Below are 23,708 nucleotides of genomic sequence, written 5' to 3'. Positions count from 1 at the left end.
CTCGGTTTCGGCTCAGGTCGTGATCTCACAGTTCGAGAATTCAGGCCCCGCGTAGGGCTCTGCGCTGACAGTTTGGAGCCTGGTTGGGATTTACCTCTCCCTCTCTCTCTGCCCCTCCCCAGCATGCTCACTCTGTCTCTCAAAAATAAATAAACGTGAAAAAATTAAAAAAAAAAAAATTATTTTAATAGTGCTCAAAAAACTAAAGAGTAGAGCAGATACAAAGAGTAGATACAAAGAGTAGAGCTGTGTGTTTTCAATGTAAAAAAACAAACAAAAATAACCGTTAATAATGAGGCAATCACCACTACATAATGTTATAGTCTTCCTAGTACAAAGGAAACATGCTCATGAAAGTGAGTGACCAATGTTAAAAACAACTTAAACACAAAGACATACAACCAAATATCCAAGATCAAATAATATAGATTCAAGAAACTTCAAATATTTCATTTTTAATGCCAACCACTTATGAAAGATAACATTCAAATTTCCAGGTCTGTCATTCTTTTTTTTTAAGCTTTGGGGAAAGGCTAGGATATTACATGACTTAGTTACCTCATTTATATTACAAGCTTTTTAAAGTTAATTTACTTATTTTGAGAGAGAACAAGCATGTGAGGAGCGGGAGGCGAGGGGACAGAGGATCCAAAGCAGGCTCTGTGGTGACAGCAGAGAGCCCAATGTGGTGCTCAAACTCATGAACCATGAGATCATGACCCGAGGAAAGTCGTGCACTTAACCAACGGAGCCGCCCAGGCACCCCTCCGGTTCTGCCATTTTAGAAGCACCTGCCTAAGACAGTCAAGGCTCCTTTAAACATCCTTCGTGGCTTGGTAAGAGCGACTTAACATTCTGAGCCCTAAATTTATTCTGAAATCCGATGACCAGATGAATAACAGATTAACAATTACTTCAATCTAGGCAGCAATAAAACACATTTTATTTCTTCTGCTTTCTGCTGCTTATCGATGCAGAGAATAGTAAATTAAAAATATGGCAGAATACTATTCACTGTACACCTGAATAATAGTCACTCTTTTTTCTTGATTCCTGGGAGTTTTGACAATGACAAAATGAAAGGAGTTAAAAATTAGTTTGGAAAAGATGTTTAAAATTACAGTAATAGCTTGGAAGCAGAACGGTCCTTTCAAATATTAAAAACATTTGGTCAGCTGTCACATGAATTTTCAAGACCTAAACTCAAAAGTACCATTATAATTAGTAGGTGGGGCAAGTTAAGAAAGGGACAATGGGTCTTCTGAAAACTTGTGAGTAGCCTGCCAGATGGGTACACAAGGAGATGGGCAGGTTATAAACTAAGGCTCAAAAATAATCTAAAATACTCTATCAAGCTTGGAAGAGTTAGGGATAAAGCACAGCATCCTACCACATTCCTAAGGCATTTTAATCAGCACCGTAAGATACACTAGTTAAAATTATGATGAAAAATGTCTAAAAGGAAAACCTTCTATGTCAAAAATCTTAGGTGGAATCACTACCTCACAATGTAGTAATTTTAAAAATCACTAATCAATCAAAATACATACATTTCTCCAGACTAAGACAAATCCAAAAAGAATTTTGAATTATTTTTTAAATTGTATGCAAAGCACATGCTTTCTTATAAGTATCCACCTTATTTTTAAACACTGTAATTTCAGTTTTTAAAAGAATGTATAGTGCTCATTCTCTTCAATTTCACTTTACTCATTAAAATAGGTACCAAGGCCAGGGGCGCCTGGGTGGCTCAGTCGGTTAAGCGTAGGACTTCGCTCAGGTCGTGATCTCACGGTCTGGGAGTTGGAGCCCTGAAAGCTCACAGCCTGGAGCCTGCTTCAGATTCTGTCTCCCTCTCTCTCTCTCTGCTCCCCACCCCTGCTCACGCTCTGTCTCTCTCTCTCTCTCTTTCTCAAAAACTAAAAGATTAAAAAAAAATTCTTTTTAATAGGTACTAAGGCCAATGATCTCTCTTTCTTTACCCTGGCACCTTCTTATTAGAGTTGGGGAGGTCACAAAGAACCCCTCTAAAATAAACATTTATATTGATCACTTCCAGGATTGTACTTACTTAAAACCCATAGTCTCCATCTGAGAACCTGAGGAAACGAATTTTTACAACAGCATGGAATGCCAACCAAAATGCCAGTTAACAATACTCATCCTTTTCTCTATTAAAACAATTCTAACAGTGGAATTTTGTTTATAAAATTCAGCATACATTTTATCATCCTGGATAAAATATCTGCAGCCTCAGTAGTGGTTAAATTGCAGCTATAAAGGAAATTGTCCTGAGATAAATGGTTTCCCTATGAGAAGGTTTCACTGCTACACTTCACCTCAGGACAATAAATCAAATTAACTGCACCTTGTCCTCTGTCCAATGACATCATCAGTTTGACCACATCTTGGGAATCGGGTGCAAAAACATATGCTATTTAAGGCATGAAATCATATTACTGCCTTTTGTCCATTCGACCTCATGCTTCAGGTCTCTAAAGCAGTCAGTCACCTGAACATTCACATGAAAGCTACAGATCCCCCCCCCCCATCCCCCAGCTGCATTCGGGCCGGCCTACTGGATGTGAAAGAGGAAAAATGATGAGAACTGGTTATTTGAAATTGGCTTGCTTTTAGCCCACCAAATCTACAATTTTGTTACAAATTAAACTGAAGACTAATGTCTCCCAAAATATGTACCTAGCAACTGACCGTAAATAAAGTGCCTTATAATTTCAGAGGTTTAACACATCAGAGCTAAATAACACTTCTCTGGTACTTTACTAGCAGGGGTAAAAAAAAAAAAAAAAAAAAAACCACCAATGAGAAGCAACTCTATGTTCTTATAAAACACACTAAAACTAGATAGAATGAAAAGGGGGGAAAAAGCTTTACTAAGAGAAAAACCAAAAATGAAAATTATTGTTTCCTCTAAACAACAGAAGTTAGCCTGACTTTCACAGACCAATTGTCCTGATTCTACATAAAACATAAAATCAATTCTGACAACTTAAAGAGGGGTGGGTATGCTGGGAAGAGAATAAGTTCCAAGATCAGAGTAGACACAATGACTATGTTTATTCTGCTATGTTCACTCATTTAACCGTGACACAAACCGCTCAAAGAAAACCTAACCTGTCTCTGTTTTTAGGAGTGCTCCCATTAAAATACGCAAACCTTGACAGGGACAGCACAAAATTAATATCAGCCCTATCTTAAATTAGAATGAAGAAGTTGAAAAGGAAACGCTGCACTGAGACATTCTGAAAGTGCTGTTAATTGGAATTTCTAAAACACTTAACTATTCTACAACTCCTAGGGAAAAACAACAACAACAACACACAACTATAGGTTTTACAAGTAGTGCAGACCTTCCCAAAGCCGGAAAGTGTTTAACTTGGAGGTGGAAGCCAAGGGGCAGGGGAGAGCTATCACTAAAGTAAAGTGACTCACTTGTATTAAGTCAAAATAGGTTTCACTCGTCCCTGAAAATGATAAGATTTTTTTTTCCCCTTAGGCCTAATATTACTGCAAACTATGAGAAAATCTTTTTAGGAGAAAACAAAACACGACGGAGTTGGGGCTTAGCTAGGAGCTGGTTTAATGCTGGTGAAGGCCCGGGGAGGGTTTGTTTTGCCCGCGGAGGCCGGGTACGTGTGTGGAAGTTGGTGGGGGAAAGTCATTTTGGTTATTAGTAAATAAATCAAGCGGCAGAAAATGAGGCCTAGGCAACTGCCAGAGGAGCCAAGGCCTAGCTCTCCCCCTGCTCTTCCCAGCACAGCCTGGGTTTGATCTCAGAGCCCCGTGGATTGCCAAGGAAAAAAAAAAAAGAATCATATCGAACCACAAAAGCACATGGGGCGAATGTAAAATATAAACACGGCGTTGGGCTGTGAGTGGCTGTTATTAAAGGTCTGAATTACTAAACATGAGAGGCGGGGAAAGCCGGGCGGCCATTTCAATAATATAAACCTCCCCGAATTAGACATTATTCAAATGAGAGAGGTTCGGCTAAGCAGACAGTAGAGAGGACCCAGCACCCAGCAAGAAACCAACACCACAGAACCGAGGAGGGGGATCCCCGCCCCTACCTAACTCCCAACAGGAGAGGGGAAATCGAGAATATTATCAACTTGTCAGGCCGGCCGGTTGTGGGGCAGGGGCAGGAGGGCAGCCTTTACATCCGAGTTCTTGAGAGGCCTCCGGGTGCTTCTGGGGCCTGGGAGCAAGAGGGCCCCGAGGGCCCCCGGCCCGGTGGGTCCGGGTCAGCGCAGAGGGGCGGGGGAGCGGGGAGGGGCAGGGGAGAGGAAGATGAGACCACGCCAGGCACCTCCAACCCAACTCCCGGGGGGGAAAGCACGGCCCACCGGAGACTGGGAGCTTTTCCAGCACCCAGGGGACTGCTGACCGATGGTCTGGAGCACATGGGGCTGCCCCGGAGGACATCCCCCTCCGAGGGGAACTTCCCACGAGGGCCGCCTTTCAACCCTGTCCGCCCCGGAGGGGGCGAAGCGGACCCCTGCGCGGGCTCCCCACCCCCGCCGCCCCGAGGCCACCTCGCAGCGCCCGCGACCGCTCACCCCTACCCACCTAGAGCGCGGGCCTGGCTCAGGTCAGGCCGCCACACCGGGGACAAGCGGGGCGCGGCCGAGGTACCCGGGGCCGTGACCTCCCGGCTCAGCCCCGCTCGGACCCCGGTGAGGCGGCGGGGCGCGGGCGCCGGCGGGGCGCTCTCCCCGGGCGCACCCCCGGCCGCCCTCCGGGCCGCCCGCCCCCCCCGCCTGGGCCCACTCCCGGCGGGGGGACGCGTGTGGCTGTCCGGCCGCCGGGGTCCGCTCCGGCCCCGCCGCCTCCCCGGCATTGTGCTCGCCGCCACCTCCATCCCCCTCCACGCCCCCCCCCCCACCCCGCGCCCGCCCGGCCCGGGTCGCCCGCCCGCGCCCCGTCGGCCCAGTGGCTATGAATATGTAAAATGTCTTTATTGTCCTCTCCCTCTGCCCCGGCCCCGCGGCCCCGCCGCGGACCCGCTCGGGTTCGGGCACGGCGGCGAGGAGGCGGCGGCGGCGGCGGCCGGCGGAGGAGGAGGGCCGGTGCCGGCGGGCGGGCGAGCGGCGGCGGCGGGGTGGGCCAGGGGCAGGAGGAGGGCGGTGGATCGCAGCCCCCTTTGCCCCTTGTCTTCCCCCTCCGCCTGGCCGCTCCGAGCCTTTTTCCCCCTCCGCTCGGCGCCCGGCGGGGGCTCCGTGCTCCCCGGCCCCCCATCTCCCCGCCGTTAATTATAATAATCCTGAGTACTAATAAATTATGCTAAGTCGCGGGGGGGGGCAGCGGGAGCCGGGGTTGAGTATGAATATGAATATGTAAAATGCTGTAATGATTACCTGCTGCTGCTGCCGCCGCGGCTGAACTCTCATCTTGACTCGCTGCTCCTCCGTCCGCCATTTTGAATATTTTAACCAAAATCGCCCGGTCGATAAACCCTCCCTCGCTCCGGCTCCCCTCCCCCCTCCCGCCCTCCGTGCCTCCTCCCTCCTCTCCGCCCCCTCCCGCTCCTTCCTCTCCCCGGGCTCGCGCCAGGGGGCGCGCGAGGCCGTCCCCTCGGAGGAGCCCCACCCCTTCGGGCGCTGTGCGCACGCGCCCGCTGCCTGCCGTGGCTCTTCGCTAGCTAAAGCGCCCTCAACCTGCCAGTCACCCCTTCGCTGCATTTTTTTTTTTTTTTTCTCTCGGCTCTGCACATGCGCGACTTTCTCCACGCGCCTGAAATGCAGGCGGCGCATGCGTTACCTCTCGGCTCCTTGAAGCGTAACCTGTGTAGTACGTTGAGTGCTCGTCCCTTCTGATAATCCTCCCTTTCCTCCCGCCTCACTGCCCTCCCGGCTTTGCTCCGACGTCCCCCAATGGCCAGTGGCATACTAAAAGGGCAAGGGACACGGCAGCCAAGAGCTTGGAAACGCGTGGAGTACCCGTGGGCGGACCAGCCCCGGCGTCCCCGCCGCTGCGCACTTTTTAAGGCTTTCCGCGCAGTTGAACTGCTGACAACAAAGGAGGGGCAGCTCCCCTGCTAGGTAATTTCCGGCCCGGTGGGCAGGTAGGGGCGGAAACGCCCGCCGCGGGGAGCCGGGCTGGAGGCACCTGCTGAGCTACGCGCGGGCGTCCCGCTTTAAATTTGAATCCTAACTAGTCCCCGCCCCCAGCCCTGCAAATACTGGAGACCCGGCCTTGGCTAACACGAGGGGGAGTGTCTTGTGCTGGTTTTAATTAGCCCCAAATCGCTTCTACTCTACTTGTTTCTAACACCCAGCCGGCTTCTCGGGATCCGAGTGTTTAAGTCGCTAATTTCCGCCCCCTACCCTTGGTGGGGCTTTCACGTGCCTCGATCGCCGCTCACCGGATCGAAACGAATAGTCCAGCCCCTAGTCCGTAAAGAGGCAGTCTCCCTTTCGCTTAGCAACATATTTAAAACCTAGCCGTAAACTGGAAACTGATGACCTAATAAACGAAGATGTCGAAATCAGCAGTAGCTTCATCAAGAATTTTACTTTGCTGTGTTTCTCAGAGTAACTATAATAGTAGGCGTTTCCTGTTGTAAATATCTTTATGTCAGTCATGTTCTAAGATTTCTTTAATGGTAAATTTCCCTGGACAAGACCCAGGTCTAATTATGTCACGAATTTTTTTTTCAAAAGCCCTAATATTTTTCCAAGAATATTGGAATATCCCCCAATATTTTTTAAGAGTAAAAAGAAAAGTATCTCAGGGTAAGCAAAGAGAAAGAAAGGAAGGAAGGGAGGGAGGAAGGAAGGAAAGATGGAAGAAAGATAATCCTAGTCTTGAGAGAAATGACTGTAAAGTTTAAATGGAGTAAAATTGCAGATTCTACACTGAAGAAAACGAATCTCTAAGAGAATTAGCAGTTATTCTAACGACTAAAGTTTTAACCATGGGTCTTCGCCTCCTCACAATTCCTTACACTGTGCAAGTACCGTTGAAGCTATTGTCAGCGACAGCCAATGAATTTGGGGTGGGATTGATTTATTCATGGTAATTAAGCTTTAGGGTGTGTGCATGACTGTTCAAATAATTGGACCAGCATATAATCTAATTATTTCAAGCCACACCAACACCACACAGTTAAGGAAATGCAAATTTCAATCATGTTACAATTAATCCGGAAATATGGCATAAATTATATTCACCAGCATTACTACTATAGGGGAAGACATGCCCCTGCTCTGAGGACAACGAATTTGAAATTACCTCCACTAAGACAAAGAATCCAAATACCTTTACTTAAATTCCTATCTTCTATTTACTCTTTGTTTTGCTCTTTTGTTTAAAAAGTAAATTAATATGACTTTCAGAGAGTAACTGAAGCCAGTGCCTGTGCTATTCATTCTTTATCTCATTTCCATAAAAAGCAAATTTCATGGAATGAATTTTTAGTTAAGGAAGAATAGCTCTGTGAGGAAAAAAAATAGTTTAAAATAGTCTATATCAATGATTCATTTTCCTCTTAATGAAAATATTTATGCCTGGGCATAGTAGATACTCATAAATATTTGCTGAATAAAAACTAATGAATAATACAGTTATATATGTTAGGATTCTTTTAAAAATTGATAAAGTCATTTATTCAACAAATATTTATGAACGTCTGCATTCTGCCATGAGCTTTACTCAGGTGGTAAAAATACCAAAATGTACGAAACACTGCTTTGACCTCAGCAAACTCATGTATACCATTTCCTTTTTTCAATCCTCACAACTCTGGGAGGTAGAAACCATTTATCCCAATTTTCCAGGAGGGGGAAATTGGGACACAGAGATGTTACATAACTTGCCTGTATTAGGGTCCTCCGGAGAAACAAAACCAATGGGAGAAATATATGTAATGACTTTCATTATGCAGTTGACCCTTGAACAAGGCAGGGTTGAGGATTGCTGATACCCCACGCAGGCAAAAGTCCAAATTCCTCCAAATTCCTCCAAAACTTAATGCCTCCAAAACTTAACTACTAACAGCCTACTGTTGCCGGGAGCCTTACCAATAATAGAAATAGTTGAAAGGTTAATTAACACTATTTTATATATTATATGTATTATAAATAAATATAAAATAACATTTTATATGTTCTAGCTAGCCTATATAAGTTATATATCGGTACTATATTCTTACAATAAAGTAAGCTAGAGAAAAGAAAATGCTATTAAAATCTTACGGAAAGGGGCACCGGTTGAGCGACCGACTTCAGCTCAGGTCATGGTCTCACGGTTTGTGAGTTCGGGCCCCACGCCAGGCTCTGTGCTGACAGCTCGGAGCCTGGAGCCTGCTTCGGATTCTGTGTCTCCCTCTCTCTCTGCCCCTTCCCTGCTCATGCTCTGTCTCTGTCTGTCTCAGAAATAAATAAACATTAAAAAAATTAAATAAAAATAAAATCTTACAGAAAATACAGTTACAGTACTATACAGTAAAAAATCTGCGTATAAGAGGACCTGCGTACTTCAAACTCATGTTGTTCAAGGATCAACCATATATATGAAAGAGATGTGTTACAAGGAATTGGCTTACACAGAAAACCATGGAGGTTTAGAAATCCACTTATGTTCCTTCTACCATGATCCCAGACCCTTAATGTCCATTCCCACACAGGTTCCCTAGATTTCTGTCTGTATAAGTTAGAAAACTCCTGTAACTCTTTTGATGTTTTATTTATTTTTAAGACAGAGACAGAGCATGAGCAGGGGAGAGGCAGAGAGGGAAACGCAGAATTGGAAGCAGGCTCCAGGCTCTGAGCTGTCAGCACAGAGCCCGTCGCGGGGCTCGAACTCACGGACCCCTAGATCATGACCTAAGCCGAAGTCGGACGCTTAACCGACTGAGCCACCCAGGCGCCCCCCCACATAACTTTTAGAGTGTAATGTCCCTCCTCATGAGTCAGATAACGCTGTCCATAATGAGCAGCTCAGGTCTCGTGATAATATGGTGACCCATGGTTAAGCATTCAGTCTCTACTAAGGTCCCGTAGAATCCAAGAGCTATTTCTCAAAAGGAGAATAGTTCTCCACACAGGATGTCAGACTTTGCTCTAAAATTCTAAGGGTTGGAAGGGCATCTGGGTGGTTCAAGTAGGTTGGGTGTCCGACTTCGGCGCAGGTCAGGATCTCACTGTCCATGAGTTTAAGCCCTGCACAGGGCTCTCTGCTGACAGATGGGAGCCTGGAGCCTGCTCCGGATTCTATGTCTCCTTCTCTTCTCTGCCCCTCCCCGCACATGCACTCTCTCTCTCTCTCTCTCTCTCTCTCTTTCAAAAATAAAATAAAAACATGAAAAAATTAAAAAGAAAATAAAATCCTAAGGGTCAGAGCTGCAAGTTGGGACCTCCCAAAGGCTCCCGGTTGTATCCTGACCTGCCACCTCCAGCACCACTGGATCCTACTGGATCACGTGGCCCAAGCGGCAGGGCAGCTTGCGCAGCACTCTGGACATGTCGCAGACTCTTCTCATTCAACAGCTTTTTGAGTCACTTGGGAAACGGGTTGGAAATGAGGAATACGTCGCCCCCAAAATCCAAAGAGGCCCACTCAGCATCGGGCCTCTTTTTTGATCATAGGAGGGGCCAGATGCAACAATTTATCCTTTACCTTAAAAGGGATCTGTTGACGTGCTCTGTCCCACTGGACCCCTAAAAATTTCACTGAGATAGAAGGCCCCTGAATTTGTGCCGGATTTATCTCCCACCCTCTGACACACCGATGTCTTACCAATAAACCTAAGGTGGTTACTACTTGCTCTCACTGGGTCCAATCAGCATGAGAGCGTCAGTGTAATGGATCAGTGGGACAGCCTGTGGAAGGGAAAGGAGATCAAGATTCCTTTGAACTAAACTTAGAGCTGGAAAGTTGAGGTACCTCCAAGGTGGGACAGGGAAGGTGTATGGCTGACCTTGTCAGCCAAAAGCAAACTGCTTCTGGTGGTGAGGAGCCTACTTTGAACTCTCTGTCTCCCTCTCCTTCGGTCCCTCCCCCACTCGTGGTTAGTGCCTGTACTCTCTCCCTCTTTCAAAAGTAAATAAACATTAAAAAAATTTTTAACAACAGACCTGGGATTCCTATACAGGTCAGGAGCTTACTCTTTCTTAACTGTAACAGTCTGCTGCTTGCTAGAGATTCCTACATTTCAGTGTGGGAAGAGAAAACAGTAACCAATAATGTCCCTGTATGTAATCTCACCATAATAAAACTATGGCTGAAAATTTATGTTTGCACGAAAACATGCACAAATAGCAATTCTATTATAATTGCCCAAAACTAGATGTAATCCAAATGTCCTTCCCCAGGTGAATGAATAAACAGGCAGGGGTACATTCATACTGTGGAATGCTATTCAGCGATAAAAAGAAATCAACTTGGGACACATGCAACATAGCACAAGCAACTTCAATGAATCTCGGAGACATTACGCTGAATGAAAGAAGGCAGTCTCAAAAAGGAATCCTACTCTATGATTCCATTTGTATGACATTCTTGAAATCACAAAACTATAGTGATGGAAAACAGATCAGTGGTTGTCAGGAGGTAATGGTGGGGGAAGGTGCAACTACAAAGGATAGGCAAGTGAGAGAATTTTGGGGGTTGTGTATCCTGATTGTGTTGGTGTAACAAAAATCTATACATATGATTTTATTCATACACACACACACACACACACACACACACACACACACACACGACTTACTCTCATACCTGAGTAAATCTGCCGACATATAAGGAACATACTGGATGTTCCTTATTACCAGTAGTAATGTGTGAATGACAAGTGTCACTCTGTCTTGCTCATGTGCGCCACAAAAGCCTTTGCAGCTAGGTGTGACCATGTGACTACATTTTGGCTACTGAGTTTAAGGCGTTGTTGGATAGGATTTCTGGGAAAGCTCTTAAAAGAAGCAAGTTCCTTTCTCCTTTTTTTCCATCCTGCTGTCTGGAACACAGATACCAAGACCCAAATCCCTGCCGGTTTTTTGGGCTATGCGGTGCCTGTTCATAAAGATTATCATTCTGATAGAGGATATTAATTTGTTTAGTGACCTGGGGATGTATTTTGTAACTAATTACTCCAAACTCATTATAGCAGAGGCTTTCAAGCCATGTTTCATGAAGCCCTTAAGTGGGCTGAAAACCAACCTTGCCTATGGTGGAGTTTAAGATGAGGTTTCATTTGAAAACATCGTATCAGAGGATGTACACTGAAGTTTTTAACAAGTCGATACTTATCAAAAAGCTCAATATCATTAATGTAAAACTATCTGATGGATACATTGCCCATTTTCCCCCTCTGGTTCATGGTCAGCAAATTCATGCCACTCCTCTTACTCCTATCCCTTCCAAGCCTCTGGCCAGCTTCTTTAATCCACAGCCCTTGCTTATGCTGAGCCGAGACTCTTGCCTCAAGCACGATTCTGCCCAACCGGTGCTTTGGGCAGTCACTGGCATCTCATCAGCATTGGCGTACGGGATGAAACCATTTGTAATTCTACCCTAGATACTCTTAAAAGCCAAACTGTCAGAAAGCGGTGCACTTGAAATACATCATTTTGTCCCCTTGTAGACTTCTTTCCTAGAATTATGCTTTGGACTTATGTCATCAGCCTACATTAAAAAAAAGAAGAAGAAAAAAAAACCTCTGAGAAATGTATCCTATTTACTATAGGAATGTTTGGGGACTGTCTTCTTTCTGGGTCTTCTTCCTGAATATCTGGAGGGCTGAGGTTAAGCAACTTGCCCAAATTCATACAGTAAGGGACAGAGCTAGGAATTGAACGAAAGATTGCCTGATCCCATATCCTCTCTGCCTTTCCTCTCTAGGCCCCCACATTTGCTCCCTGCCTCGACTGCCATCTGCCTCCCCATCCTGCCTTCCTCCTAACCTCTAGACATTTAGCCCTTTGCTTTGTTTCCATGAGCTTCGGTGCCTATGTTTTCTTGTATTCATTGATTCCATTTCTGCCCTTCCTGTTTTTTTCTGCCTCTTCCTATCCTTTCTCATAAGCTTTTCTAGATAAACTCTTCCTGCGTTTACTCATCAACTCATTATAGTCTGACATCTGCTCCAATCATTTGCCTGAAATTGCTTTATTGAAAGTCACTGATGACCTCCTAACTGCCAGATCTGATAACATCTTTACTCCTCATCCTCCCCAATTCCTCGGCAATTTGACAATGGTGATTGTTCCTTCCGCCTTAAACCATCTCTCTAACTCTGGCTTCAGTTACAAATTACTCTCCAGTTTCTCCTGTTACCTCGCTAACCATGTCTTGGTTTTCTTCATTGGATCCTCTTTTCCTTCCCATCTAACATATATAGGCACTCTCCAAGGATTTGCCCTTGCCCCTCGCCTCATTGCTGCAAACCTGTTGGATGTCATTATCTAGCCCAACAATTTCAGCTGTTAGCTCTCTGAAGACAACCCCCAAATCTACACCTTCAGTCCTGCTTTCTCCTCTAATGTCAGACCGTGTTTGTTACATTTGTCTCTTTCACGAAAGTATAAACTACTCAAGGTAGTCTATCTTGTCCTTATTATTTTTTGTTATCTTTTTACACTTAATGTTATAGCTCAGGGGCTGAACATGGTCTACGCTTAACAATTTTTTTCAAAACAATTTTTTCATACCTCATCCTGTATTTTAGTGACCATCCAATGTCATGCGGGAAGACTTTACTCTCTCATGAGTCTTCTTCGGGTACCTGCCAGGTACTTGGCACTGCTCTAGGCAAACATATTTCTTTTTGGTTTTTGAAACATCTTGAGATGAGTACACATCTCATTCGAACTTTTTATCTTGCAAGTCTATATCTATACCCCTTATTTTATCTACCTTGAGATGCACATTTTTTCACTGTTTAATATCTTTGAAATCAAGATGCATCTTACAAAGGTTGTGTAACAAAGCATTGCATCATAACTTATTTGGCAGCATTAAAATTTTTTTTCATGTTTATTTATTTTTGAGACAGAGAGAGAGAGAGAGAGAGAGAGACAGAGTGCAAGTGGGGAAGAGGCAGAGAGAAAGGGAGAGACACAGAATCCGAAGCAGGCTCCGGGCTCTGAGCTGTCAGCACAGAGCCCGATGCGGGGCTCGAGCTCCCCAACTGTGAAATCATGACCTGAGCCGAAGTCGGACGCTTAACCGAGTGAGCCACCCAGGCGCAGGTTCACATATCTAAGCATTTCCTCTGCTATGAATATATAGCAATTATAGATAAAATGCAAAGACTGAAAACCCAAAAGAAATGGGCTCGAAAGCAGTTATTATTTCCACGAATCAGGAAGAGCACAGAAATACAAACCATGAGTCCTGTTAGGGTACAGGAGGCCCAGAAGCAGGCAGCAGTGCCTGGATTTTTAGTGCCACAAAGAGGAAGAACCAAAACACACACACACACACACACACACACACACACACGCCCCTTTTGTATCTGGTGGGGTTTTGTTATAATTTTATTTTACATAAATCTTACATAAATCATCTTCTATAGATAGATCTTACCAAAATCATAACTCAAAACTATAGCATTTTAGGATACAGGGAGAATCTCCATATTCACCTCTTTCCCTACTTCTCCTCTTTAAGAAACCATTTACATTAAATTGTAACATCTCTTCAAACGTCTCTTTTTGCAGCTATCTACATTTTTATTTCTCTCCTTTTTTTTTCAAGTAGGCTTCATAGCCAGCGCGGGGCCCAACACGGGGATTGAACTCATGACCCTGAGGTAAAGACCTGAGCAGAGATCAAGAGTTGGATGCTTAACTGACTGAGCTGCCCAGGCACCCCTCTCTCTTTTTCTTACACAAAAGATACCTTATATATACTGTTTTTGCACCTTGCTTTTCTCACTTACCCGTATATTCAGAAGATCACCCATATCAGGGGGCACCTGGGTGGCTCAGTCGATTAAGCATCCGGCTTCAGCTCAGGTCATGATCTCATGGTCAGTGAGTTTAAGCCCCGCGTTGGGCTCTGTGCTGACAGCTCAGAGCCTGGATCCTGCTTCAGATTCCACATCTCCCTCTTTGTCTGCCTGCCCCCATGCTTTTTGTCTCTCAAAATTAGGTCTGTACCTCAAACTTAGACCAGGATCAATTCCCCATGGTTAAGTGTAAAAGAGAAAAAGAAAAGTTCTAGAAGAAAACAAATAATGAAGTCCTTTATGAGAAAGCTATTTAGCAATATTGTTATCACAAAAATTGGAATTTAAGGCAAAAGAAATAAAAATACATGATGACAGAAGGCTAATCCATAAAGACGCTATAACAATTATGAACTTGTATGCAGTTAGCAACCTACTTTGAAATGGATAAAATAAAAACTAAATTACAAAGAGAGAATGACAAGATCATAAGCACAAAAGATTTTATTTTTTTTGTTTTTTATTTTTTTAATGTTTATTTAGGTTTTTTAATTTTATTTTTTATTTTTTAAAATTTACATCCAAATTAGTTAGCATATGGTGCAACAATGATTTCAGGAGTAGATTCCTTAGTGCTCCTGACCCATTTAGCCCATCCCCCCTCCCACAACCCCTCCAGCAACCCTCAGTTTGTTCTCCATATTTTTGAGTCTCTTCTGTTTTGTCCCCCTCCCTGTTTTTATTTTTGTTTCCCTTCCCTTATGCTCATTTGTTTTGTCTCTTAAAGTCCTCATATGAGTGAAGTCATATGATTTTTGTCTTTCTCTGACTCATTTCACTTTGCATCATACCCTCCAGTTCCATCCACGTAGTTGCAAATGGCAAGATTTCATTCTTTTTGATTGCCAAGTAATACTCCATTGTATATATATATACACCACATCGTCTTTGTCCATTCATCCATCGATGGACATTTAGGCTCTTTCCATACTTTGGCTATGGTCGATAGTGCTGCTATAAATATGGGGGTGCCTGTGTCCCTTCGAAACAGCACACCTGCATCCCTTGGATAGATGCCTAGTAGTGCAATTGCTGGGTCGGAGGGTGGTTCTATTTTTAGTTTTTTGAGCCACCTCCATGCTGTTTTCCAGAGTGGCTGCACCAGCTTGCATTCCCAAGCGTAAAAGATTTTAATACAAAAGGCGTTTCCCCTGTTATTACTTGACCAGAAATGTAAATTAACCATAATACCCATTCTACTCTCACTACAATCAAGTGAGTTGGACTCCTCAGACTGAGTCCAAACTGCATGCCATAGCTGTGTCTGGACATATCTAGCAGAGTGAGATGGATCAGCATACACCTGTTTGCTTAAAGGTCTAAGGTAACTTCTGGGGAAAAAACAATCCCAAATGATTCTTGTACTGACAGCCTTTCTCACAGCTCGTGGGTTCGAGCCTCCTGTGTTCGAGTCAGCTGTGCTGACAGCTCGGAGCCTGGAGCCTGCTTTGGATTCTGTGTCTCCCTGTCTCTCTGCCCCTCCCCTACTCTCTCTCTCTCTCTTTCTCAAAAATAAATAAACATTAAAACAAAAAAATTTTTAAGACCATTTTGATGAGGGAGTGGGGGTGGGGGGGCGGGCTGGGGACAGAGTGCAAGCTAGCGCCCCCGCCCTCTCCAGGTGGGAGGTGTGTGACATTCCTCAGGCCCTCCTGGCTGCCCAAGGACCAAGGAAAGGAAAGAAAACAAATGGTTACCTGATAGAGATCACAGTCATCCAGGACACGGGCCTCCATCGGTTTACAAATATCTTAGTAAATGGCAAGAAAAGGGCAATCTTATCAAAAGCCTAATCTCCAGAAACTGTTTCCTGGAGCCCCAACATCACCCCTCCATAGTGATATGGAAAGAAGGAAATGGGAGGTAAAATTAAATTTCCTTGTAACCTACAGCCCATGGACAAATACTTGAGGCAAATGCAGGGTAAAACATTTCTCCAGGAACTTACTACGGTCTTAATACTAACGTTTTGCTAGAGGGAAAAACAACCTTAACTTGACAATAGCAAGTCCTCAGGTATTTTAGGAGTTTCCTTTAGCATATCAAAGTCCCTCTGGAGGTTTCCCTTTTGACTTTACCTCCCTCAACTTCATAGTATACAACTAGCCACTCTTCAGGACCCCAGTGCAGCTCTTTCTGCCCACGGGTCCTGTCCCCATGCTTTAATAAAATCACCTTTTGCACCAAAGACGTCTTCAAGAATTCTTTCTCTGGCATCGGCTCCAGAACCCCCATCATCAGCCCAAAACCTCCTCACATTTTATGTGATTTAAGCTTTCTATAGGAAATCGAGACACAGGGAGCCCTGGTACCTCTCTGAGAAAGTTTCATGCAGGGGAGAGAGAGAACTCTGCCCAACTCTGGCAAATCAAAACCTGCAGGGCTGGAAAGGGGCCAGCAGCACCAACCAAAAAGCAGTCGCAGTGCTTGGAGAGGGAAGCATAAGTTCACGAAAAGGTATGAAATGGATGCGGTGGGTAACTGATCAGCCGGATTAAAGGGGCTGAGCTCTGGCATCAGCCAGATCTGAGATCCATCCCATTGTGCTGGTCGCTCAACCATTTCACCGCAGGCAAGAGACTTGAGTGCCCTGGGGATCACGGTGTTGTCTCAGGGCAGCTACCATTGCAGGTGGCAGTAGGAGCGTGGGACACACCCTCAAGGTCCCCAGAAATGCCCTCGGAGACCAGACCTGCATGGCTTGGCGGGGCACGAGCCAGTGACACGAGAGCAGCACAAGTTAGGATAAGCAGGAATAGGGAGAGAGCAAACTGGGATTTTGCGAGCTATTTCTCGTTTATTTTACTTCAGTTCTATAGGTATCATCTCCAGAGATAAAAACTACAATTCCTTCCCTCGAGAAAATTTTAGGTTATAGAGCACTCACCAGTGTGGGTTAAGTACACAGTATGTAGTGCATGTAGACCAGGCAGTCTCAAAGTAGATAAATCTGACTCCTAACACTCTCGAATTGGGGTCAGGGAGTCATTCAGAGGCTCCGGGAGGAAGGAGAGGGAGGAGACAAACAGGACCTCCAGTGAGTGTAGGGGATGTAGGGTGAAGGAATGTGCTGAATGTATACCACCTTATTTAAATATTACCTGTCCTGGGGGCGCCTGGGTGGCTCTGTCGGTTGAGCAGCTGACTTCTGCTCAGGTCATGATCCCGCGGTACGTGGGTTCGAACCCTGCGTCAGGCTCTGTGCTGACAGCTCAGAGCCTGGAGCCTGCTTTGGATTCTGTGTCTCCCTCTCTCTCTGCCTCTCCCCCTCCTCGCGCTCGGTCTCTCTCATCTCTCAAAAATAAATAAACGTTTAAAGAAATTTTTTTTTTTAAATATTACCCGTCCTAGGGAAGGGTCATTTGCGTTGCATGATGTTCAGAGGGACTACGATTGAGAGAAACTTAGTAACTTGTCCAAAGTCACACAGGCATTGAGATTTGAACCCAGGACCATCTTACATCAACTTTTCTTACTAAGCCAGGCTGTCCCAACTCCGGAGAGAGAAAAAACCTAGTATTTCTCACTGCCAGAGAGTTCTGATTGCTATTTACTTTCTCATCTATTTCATATTATGATAATGTTTTCCTGGAATTGGATGATATAATACTAGAAATTGAAGATGTTTATTCGCTACAAAGATTACATATGCAGGCTTCCTGTCATAATCAAGGGAAGTTGCTCACATCATTTATGATTTCCAGTCTTCTCTGTATATGATAATGCTTATTTTAGAAAATCTGTTTTTACTAAGCCTGCTGGTCTTCAAAAGAAAAACAGGCAGAAGCAGGACAGTGATATACCCTTTTGATATTTATCGAGTCTGGAGTCTATCTTAAATTAGTTTGCTGGGAAGCATTGCATGTGATGAATGGTATAGTATTTAAATGATGCTGTGGATGTTTTCCCTTGTAATAAAGCAAATTACTCTAACAAAACTACTTTGTTTCACTTCTTCATACAAAATTCATGTTTGAATTTCATCTAGGCCCTAAAATTTTAAATTTCCATAACAAGTTTTATGCATTATTAAATTTTATACACCACTGCATTATGCTTTCGAAACTGGTTGTACAATCTAATTAATTCCAAATATTAACTACAATTTCCATAAAATGAAAAGGATAATGTTGCTCAGGGTAAGACAGTGGGCTACCCTCTCCCCCGGATCTCAATTATACGTGCAGTGAAACCACTTCTCTGGAAATCCCTTATCCGGTAACTTCAATTTGGGGCAACACAGCCAAGACCAAAAGTTAATTCAAACTGCCTCCAAATAGACAAAATGACCATCTTAAAGACTTGTGTTTCATTCCTCGGCAAACCTTTCTGACCCTGTGTCAGAAGTTAGAAGGCGATTTTTTGTGTGTGTGGCTTTTTTAAGAGAGAATTTTCACAAGAACCGTGTGGTTTCTACATCCAGAGCAGATTAAATATCAAATTAAAAGGATGACGAGTTTAAAGTGGATTCCTAGAAACGGTCTCCCCAGGAGAAGCCAGAAGTGTCTATCGATAGTCAAAATTGACTTACTTGGAATGTCATATTTCCTAGTAATGTGAAATAAGTGAGGGTCTTATTATATGATGTAAATTGAATCATTTTTCTTCTGTTTAAAAAAAAACATAAATCAGGCAAATCACATGGATATCATACACCCCCCGATGTCTCAAGACCCTACTGGCCTGTGGGTGCAAATGAGGTCAAACGATCGTGGATTATCCCAAAGTGCCTGTTCACAGCAGCACCAGCCATCATCACCGGAGAACATCAGCACACCCCATCAGAAGGTGTCCCCTCCTGTTCCTCTCTGTACAGAGCCACCCTGCTGTCCCTGCCAGCCAGGAGAAGGTGGCCCCCCAGGGTGGCCGCAAGCCGCTGGGCACACCACGCTGGATGTTTGGCTAGAGTATCGTGCCCCATTAAGTGATTGAAATTCTTCAATTGGTTAAAAAGAAAAAAGGCATCATATGGAGTCCTAACTTTCTTTTTCGGTAATCATGGGAACTCTCCCTTGAAACCCAATCTTTCCTCAGAAACTTAGCTCCCTTGCCCCCCCTGTCCCCCTGTCCTAGGAACTGCCACATTTCTTGAATCCACACTGTGGCATCCGTAGGCCGAAGGCAGTGGTTCAGTAAAATCAGTCCCTAACTGGATGCTGAGTTCGTTCGTCACTATTTCACCCTCCATCACCTCACTAAGATACTTTTTCATCGTTACTTTAAAAAAAAAAAAAAGTGTCACGGGGCGCCTGAGTGACTCAGTCGGTTAAGCATCCCACTCTTGCCTTCAGCTCAGGTCATGATCTCACGGTTGATGAGATCGAGCCCTGCATCCGAGCTCTGTGCTGACAGCATGGAGCTTATTTGGGATCCTCTCTCTCCCTCTTTCGGCCCCTTCCCTGCTCACCGCCCCCCCACCTCTCATTCTCAAAATAAATAAATAAACCTAAAATTAAAAAAGTGTCACATTCTTCCCTAGAAGAGCCTGCCCTTGGGTTCTGGCAATCCCCATTTTACTTCCACCTGACAGGACTCGTGCTGGTTCAGGAGTAGACACAACACAGACACCAAGATTCTTGGACACTGTTCTGTAAGGGCAACTGCTCAGTCCGTATGCTCGCCGTGAGCATGAGAAGCTTACAGTGTATGGGGACAACTCCTCTTACGCGGGGCCCTCTGTCTAAAACCCCCGACACCGAGTTCTTTGGTTTTGGGACTTGACAAAGACCACCAAATGGATTAACTGAGAACAGCCAAACTCTCACCGCGGCATAAACTGTAGTTTGCTAAACAACTTACAAATAATCACATATACTGATGAAAAACTAATGTTCAATAATTACCATAAAATAATTCTGGTTTCTTTTGAGAGCATGAGTGTGAGTGGGGGAGGGACAGAGGGAGAGGGAGAATCTTAAGCAGGCTCCACGCCGGCCTGGAGCTTAACGTGGGGCTTGATCTCACGACTATGAGCCTCCTGGGTGCCCTCAGTTGTTAACTCCTTGGTAATTCCTCATCACGTGGCTAAAAGGAGAACCTTTGTCCTGAATCTCTCTGGATCCTCCTTATAGTCTGTCCAGCCCATGTGTGACCCGTTGGAAAGCCTCCAGCAGTTTCTCACTGTGGTGTTAATTTGCATCTCTTTCGTGACTTACGGGACCGAGTTAACTTTTAGTATGTTTGTGGGCTATTTTGCGTAATGTCTCTTCAAAGTTTTTGCTCATTTTAGTACTGTATTGTCTCGCTGATTTGTAGGACAGCATTGTATACTAACCTTCTGTTGGCTAGATGTATTGTAAATGTCTCCTACCATCCCAATGTTTGTCTTTTCACTCTCTGTGGTGTATTTTGATGAACAGAAGTTCTTAGTTTTAACGCAGTCCACTTTGTCGATCTTTTCACTCACTGGTTAGGTAGGGTGACCAACCTTTCCAGTGTGCCTGGAACTAAGGGGTTGCCCAGACATGAGATGTCAATGCTAAAACAAGAACAAGAACAGTCCCAGATAAGCCGCAACGGTTGGCCACCCTAGCCTAGGTGGTTCTTGTTGTTGTTTGAGGGGACGGGTCCTGTCATGTCGCAAAAATATTTTCCAATGTTACCTTCGAGAAGCCTTATAGTTGAATCTTTCTTATTTACATCAAACATCCATCTGGAATGTACTCTTTGTGTGTGGTGTGAGGTAGAGACCTCATTTCCCCACCCCCCACCCCCCTCCCCTTGGATGGGTACAAACCTACTCAGCACCATTTATGGAAATGACCAACCTTTCTCTATTGCTCTGCAGGGTTACCTTCATCATAAGTCATGTGTCATGGCCCAGTTGTCAGCTTGGTTTCTGGACTTTACTATGTTCCATTCATCTAATTTGTCTCTCTCTGTGCCATTGTATTTATTTAGCTTCACAGTAAGTCATGATAGCTGACAGTATAAAAATCTTCTGACTTTTCTTCTTTTTCTCTAAGATCGTCATGGCTGTTCTTGGTTGTTTGCATTTGTACAAACATTTTAGAATTAGATTGTTGAGTTCCTGAAAAAAATGAGGGTTTTCGATGAAATCTCTAGATTACTTTTGGGAGTTAATGTCTTTTTTTTTTCTTTTCCAATTGTTATTTAAATTCTAGCTAGTTAACACACAGTACAATATTAGTTTTAGGAGTAGAATTCAGTGATTCATCACTTACATACAACACCCAGTGCTCATCATAACAGGCGCCCTCCTTGATACGCATCACCCATGTAGCCCATCCCCCAGCCACCTCCCTCAATCAACCCTGTTTGTTGTCTATCTTTAAAAGTCTCTTATGGTTTGTTTCCCTCTCTCTCTTTTATTCCCCCTTCCACATGTTCATCTGTTTTGTTTCTGAAATTCCACATGTGAATGAAATTACATGGTATTTGTCCTTATCCGGCTGACTTATTTTGCTTAGCGTAATATACTCTGGCTCCATCCACGTTGTTGCAAAGGGTGAGATTTCATTCTTTTTGATGCTCGAGTAATATTCCATTGTATGTATACACCACGTCTTCTTTATCCACTCATCAGTCGATGGACATTCGGGCCCTTTCCATACTTTGGAAAGAGTCGATTGGCTCTTGTCGATAACTCCCCTATAAACATTGGGGTGCATGTGCCCCTTTGAAACAGCACACCCATATCCCTTGGATAAATACCTAGCAGTGCAATTGCTGGGTCATAGGGTAGTTCTATTTTTAACTTTTTGAGGAACCTCCATACTGTTCTCCAGGGTGGCTGCACCAGTGTGCGTTCCCACCAACGGTGCAAGAGGGTTACTCTTTCTCTGCATCCTCACCAAAACTATTGTTTCTTGTGTTGCTAATTGTAGCCATTCTGACAGGTGTGAGGTGGTATCTCATTGTGGTTTTGACTTGTATTTCCCTGATGATGAGTGATGTTGAGCATTTTTTCAGGTGTCAGTTGGCCATCTGGATATCTTCTTTGGAGAAGTGTCTACTCGTGTATTCTGTCCATTTCTTCACTGGATTATTTGGTTTTGGGGGGGTGTTGAGTTTGATGAGTTCTTTATAGACTTTGGATAACCCTTATCAGATATGTCATTTACAAATATGGGAGATTTGACATCTTTACATGCTCAATGTTCCAGTTCATGACCATGTTATTTATAGATCGGTGTATATTTAGGTCTTTCATTTCTCACATCAGTTTTTGGTAACTCTCTGGAATAAACCTCTAAATAGACATATTCAGGGGCCCTATTCCAAACCTAATGAAATAGAATCTCCAGAAACGAGCTGTGGTTATGACTGAGATAGTTTGGTACACGTTCTCCAGACTTGATTCAATGCTTAAACAAACATAAGTGGGTGTATTTGTCTGCAGAAGTTCTGATTCTCTGGGATTTAAATAGAATTATCTAACTCCACTTTTTGCTAACTACAGTGCCTATCCTTCCACTTCCCTCAATATAAGATTGCAAATTTCTGGAAGCAACTGTTCTCATGGTCACTTCTGGCCCTAAGCCCTGGTCTGGCAGACCTCTAGATCTCACTTCTTTTTTTTTTTTTAATTTTTTCTTTTAACATTTATTTATTTTTGAGACAGAGAGAGACACAGCATGAATGGGGGAGGGGCAGAGAGAGAGGGAGACACAGAATCAGAAGCAGGCTCCCAGGCTCTGAACCATCAGCCCAGAGCCCGATGCGGGGCTCGAACTCGCGGACCGCGAGATCGTGACCTGAGCTGAAGTCGGACGCTCAACCAACTGAGCCACCCAGGCGCCCCTCTAGATCTCACTTCTATCATTCCCAGGCTTTCCTCTCTTGTCAGCCTCACAACAACCCAAGTAATCCATGGACCCCCTAATGGAAGTTACGTCCTTTTCTCATTCCCTTTCTATCACAAATTCAGCATAACTTCACTCCGACACCCTCTGGACTCCATTCTGGCCTGCCTTTGCTCATCCAGACATATTGAGGTGCTCTGAAAACAAAAACAAAAACAAAAACAAAGGCCATCATTATAAGCCTCACATTTTAGCAACAAACAATAATGAGGATTTAAAATATCTGTGTTTTTTTTCTTCTTTCTCACAACTCCTACTCCCGCGAGTCTCTATAAGCAGAAGGGACAAATTGGAGATAGCTATTTCCCCATGCATAAACAGTATTTTAGCATTATTCCAACTTGCAGAGGTATGAGGTTTTTCATATGTGTGTATATACAACATACGCATATATACACGTGTGTATACGCATATGTATGTATGTATGTGTAGCCACACATCTTTAAGTTTATTTTTAAATTAGCCTCCATATTGAATTCAGTAATGGTTGTTTTAAAAGTGATTCTGCTGGGGGCGCCTGGGTGGCGCAGTCGGTTAAGCGTCCGACTTCAGCCAGGTCACGATCTCGCGGTCCGTGAGTTCGAGCCCCGCGTCAGGCTCTGGGCTGATGGCTCGGAGCCTGGAGCCTGTTTCCGATTCTGTGTCTCCCTCTCTCTCTGCCCCTCCCCCGTTCATGCTCTGTCTCTCTCTGTCCCAAAAATAAATTAAAAAAAAAAAATAAAAAAAAAAATAAAAAAAAAATAAAAGTGATTCTGCTGTGGGGCGCCTGGGTGGCTCAGTCAGTTAAGCGTCTGACTCTCGGTTTCGGCTCAGGTCACGATCTCATGGTTTTGTACGTTTGACCAGGGCTCTGCACTGGCAGCACAGAGCCTGCTTGGGATTCTTTCTCCCTGTCTGTCAGCCCCTGCCCTGCT

General features: G+C 44.4%; 1 protein-coding gene across 3 annotated transcripts in view; it reads right to left on the bottom strand.

Annotated features, from left to right (window-relative positions):
- Positions 1 to 6,301, bottom strand: part of POU2F1 (POU class 2 homeobox 1) — a 184,187-nt gene extending 177,886 nt beyond the window's left edge. The window contains exons 1-2 of one of the 3 annotated variants that reach the window (XM_049635148.1): positions 5,782 to 6,301; positions 5,379 to 5,420 (exon numbers count right to left, since the gene is read on the bottom strand). In XM_049635148.1, the coding sequence (XP_049491105.1) occupies positions 5,379 to 5,420; positions 5,782 to 5,908 (169 nt within the window). In that variant the 5' untranslated portion in view covers positions 5,909 to 6,301. Of the gene's footprint in view, positions 1 to 5,378; positions 5,473 to 5,781 lie in introns of those variants that run through there. The other 2 variants (XM_049635149.1, XM_049635152.1) reach the window with 2 other exon arrangements.
- Between the last annotated feature and the right edge of the window lie 17,407 nt (positions 6,302 to 23,708).

The sequence above is a fragment of the Panthera uncia genome, chromosome F1, assembly GCF_023721935.1.
Source record: "Panthera uncia isolate 11264 chromosome F1, Puncia_PCG_1.0, whole genome shotgun sequence".
Lineage (NCBI taxonomy): Eukaryota > Metazoa > Chordata > Mammalia > Carnivora > Felidae > Panthera > Panthera uncia.
This window is presented reverse-complemented; position numbering and strand designations above follow the sequence as displayed.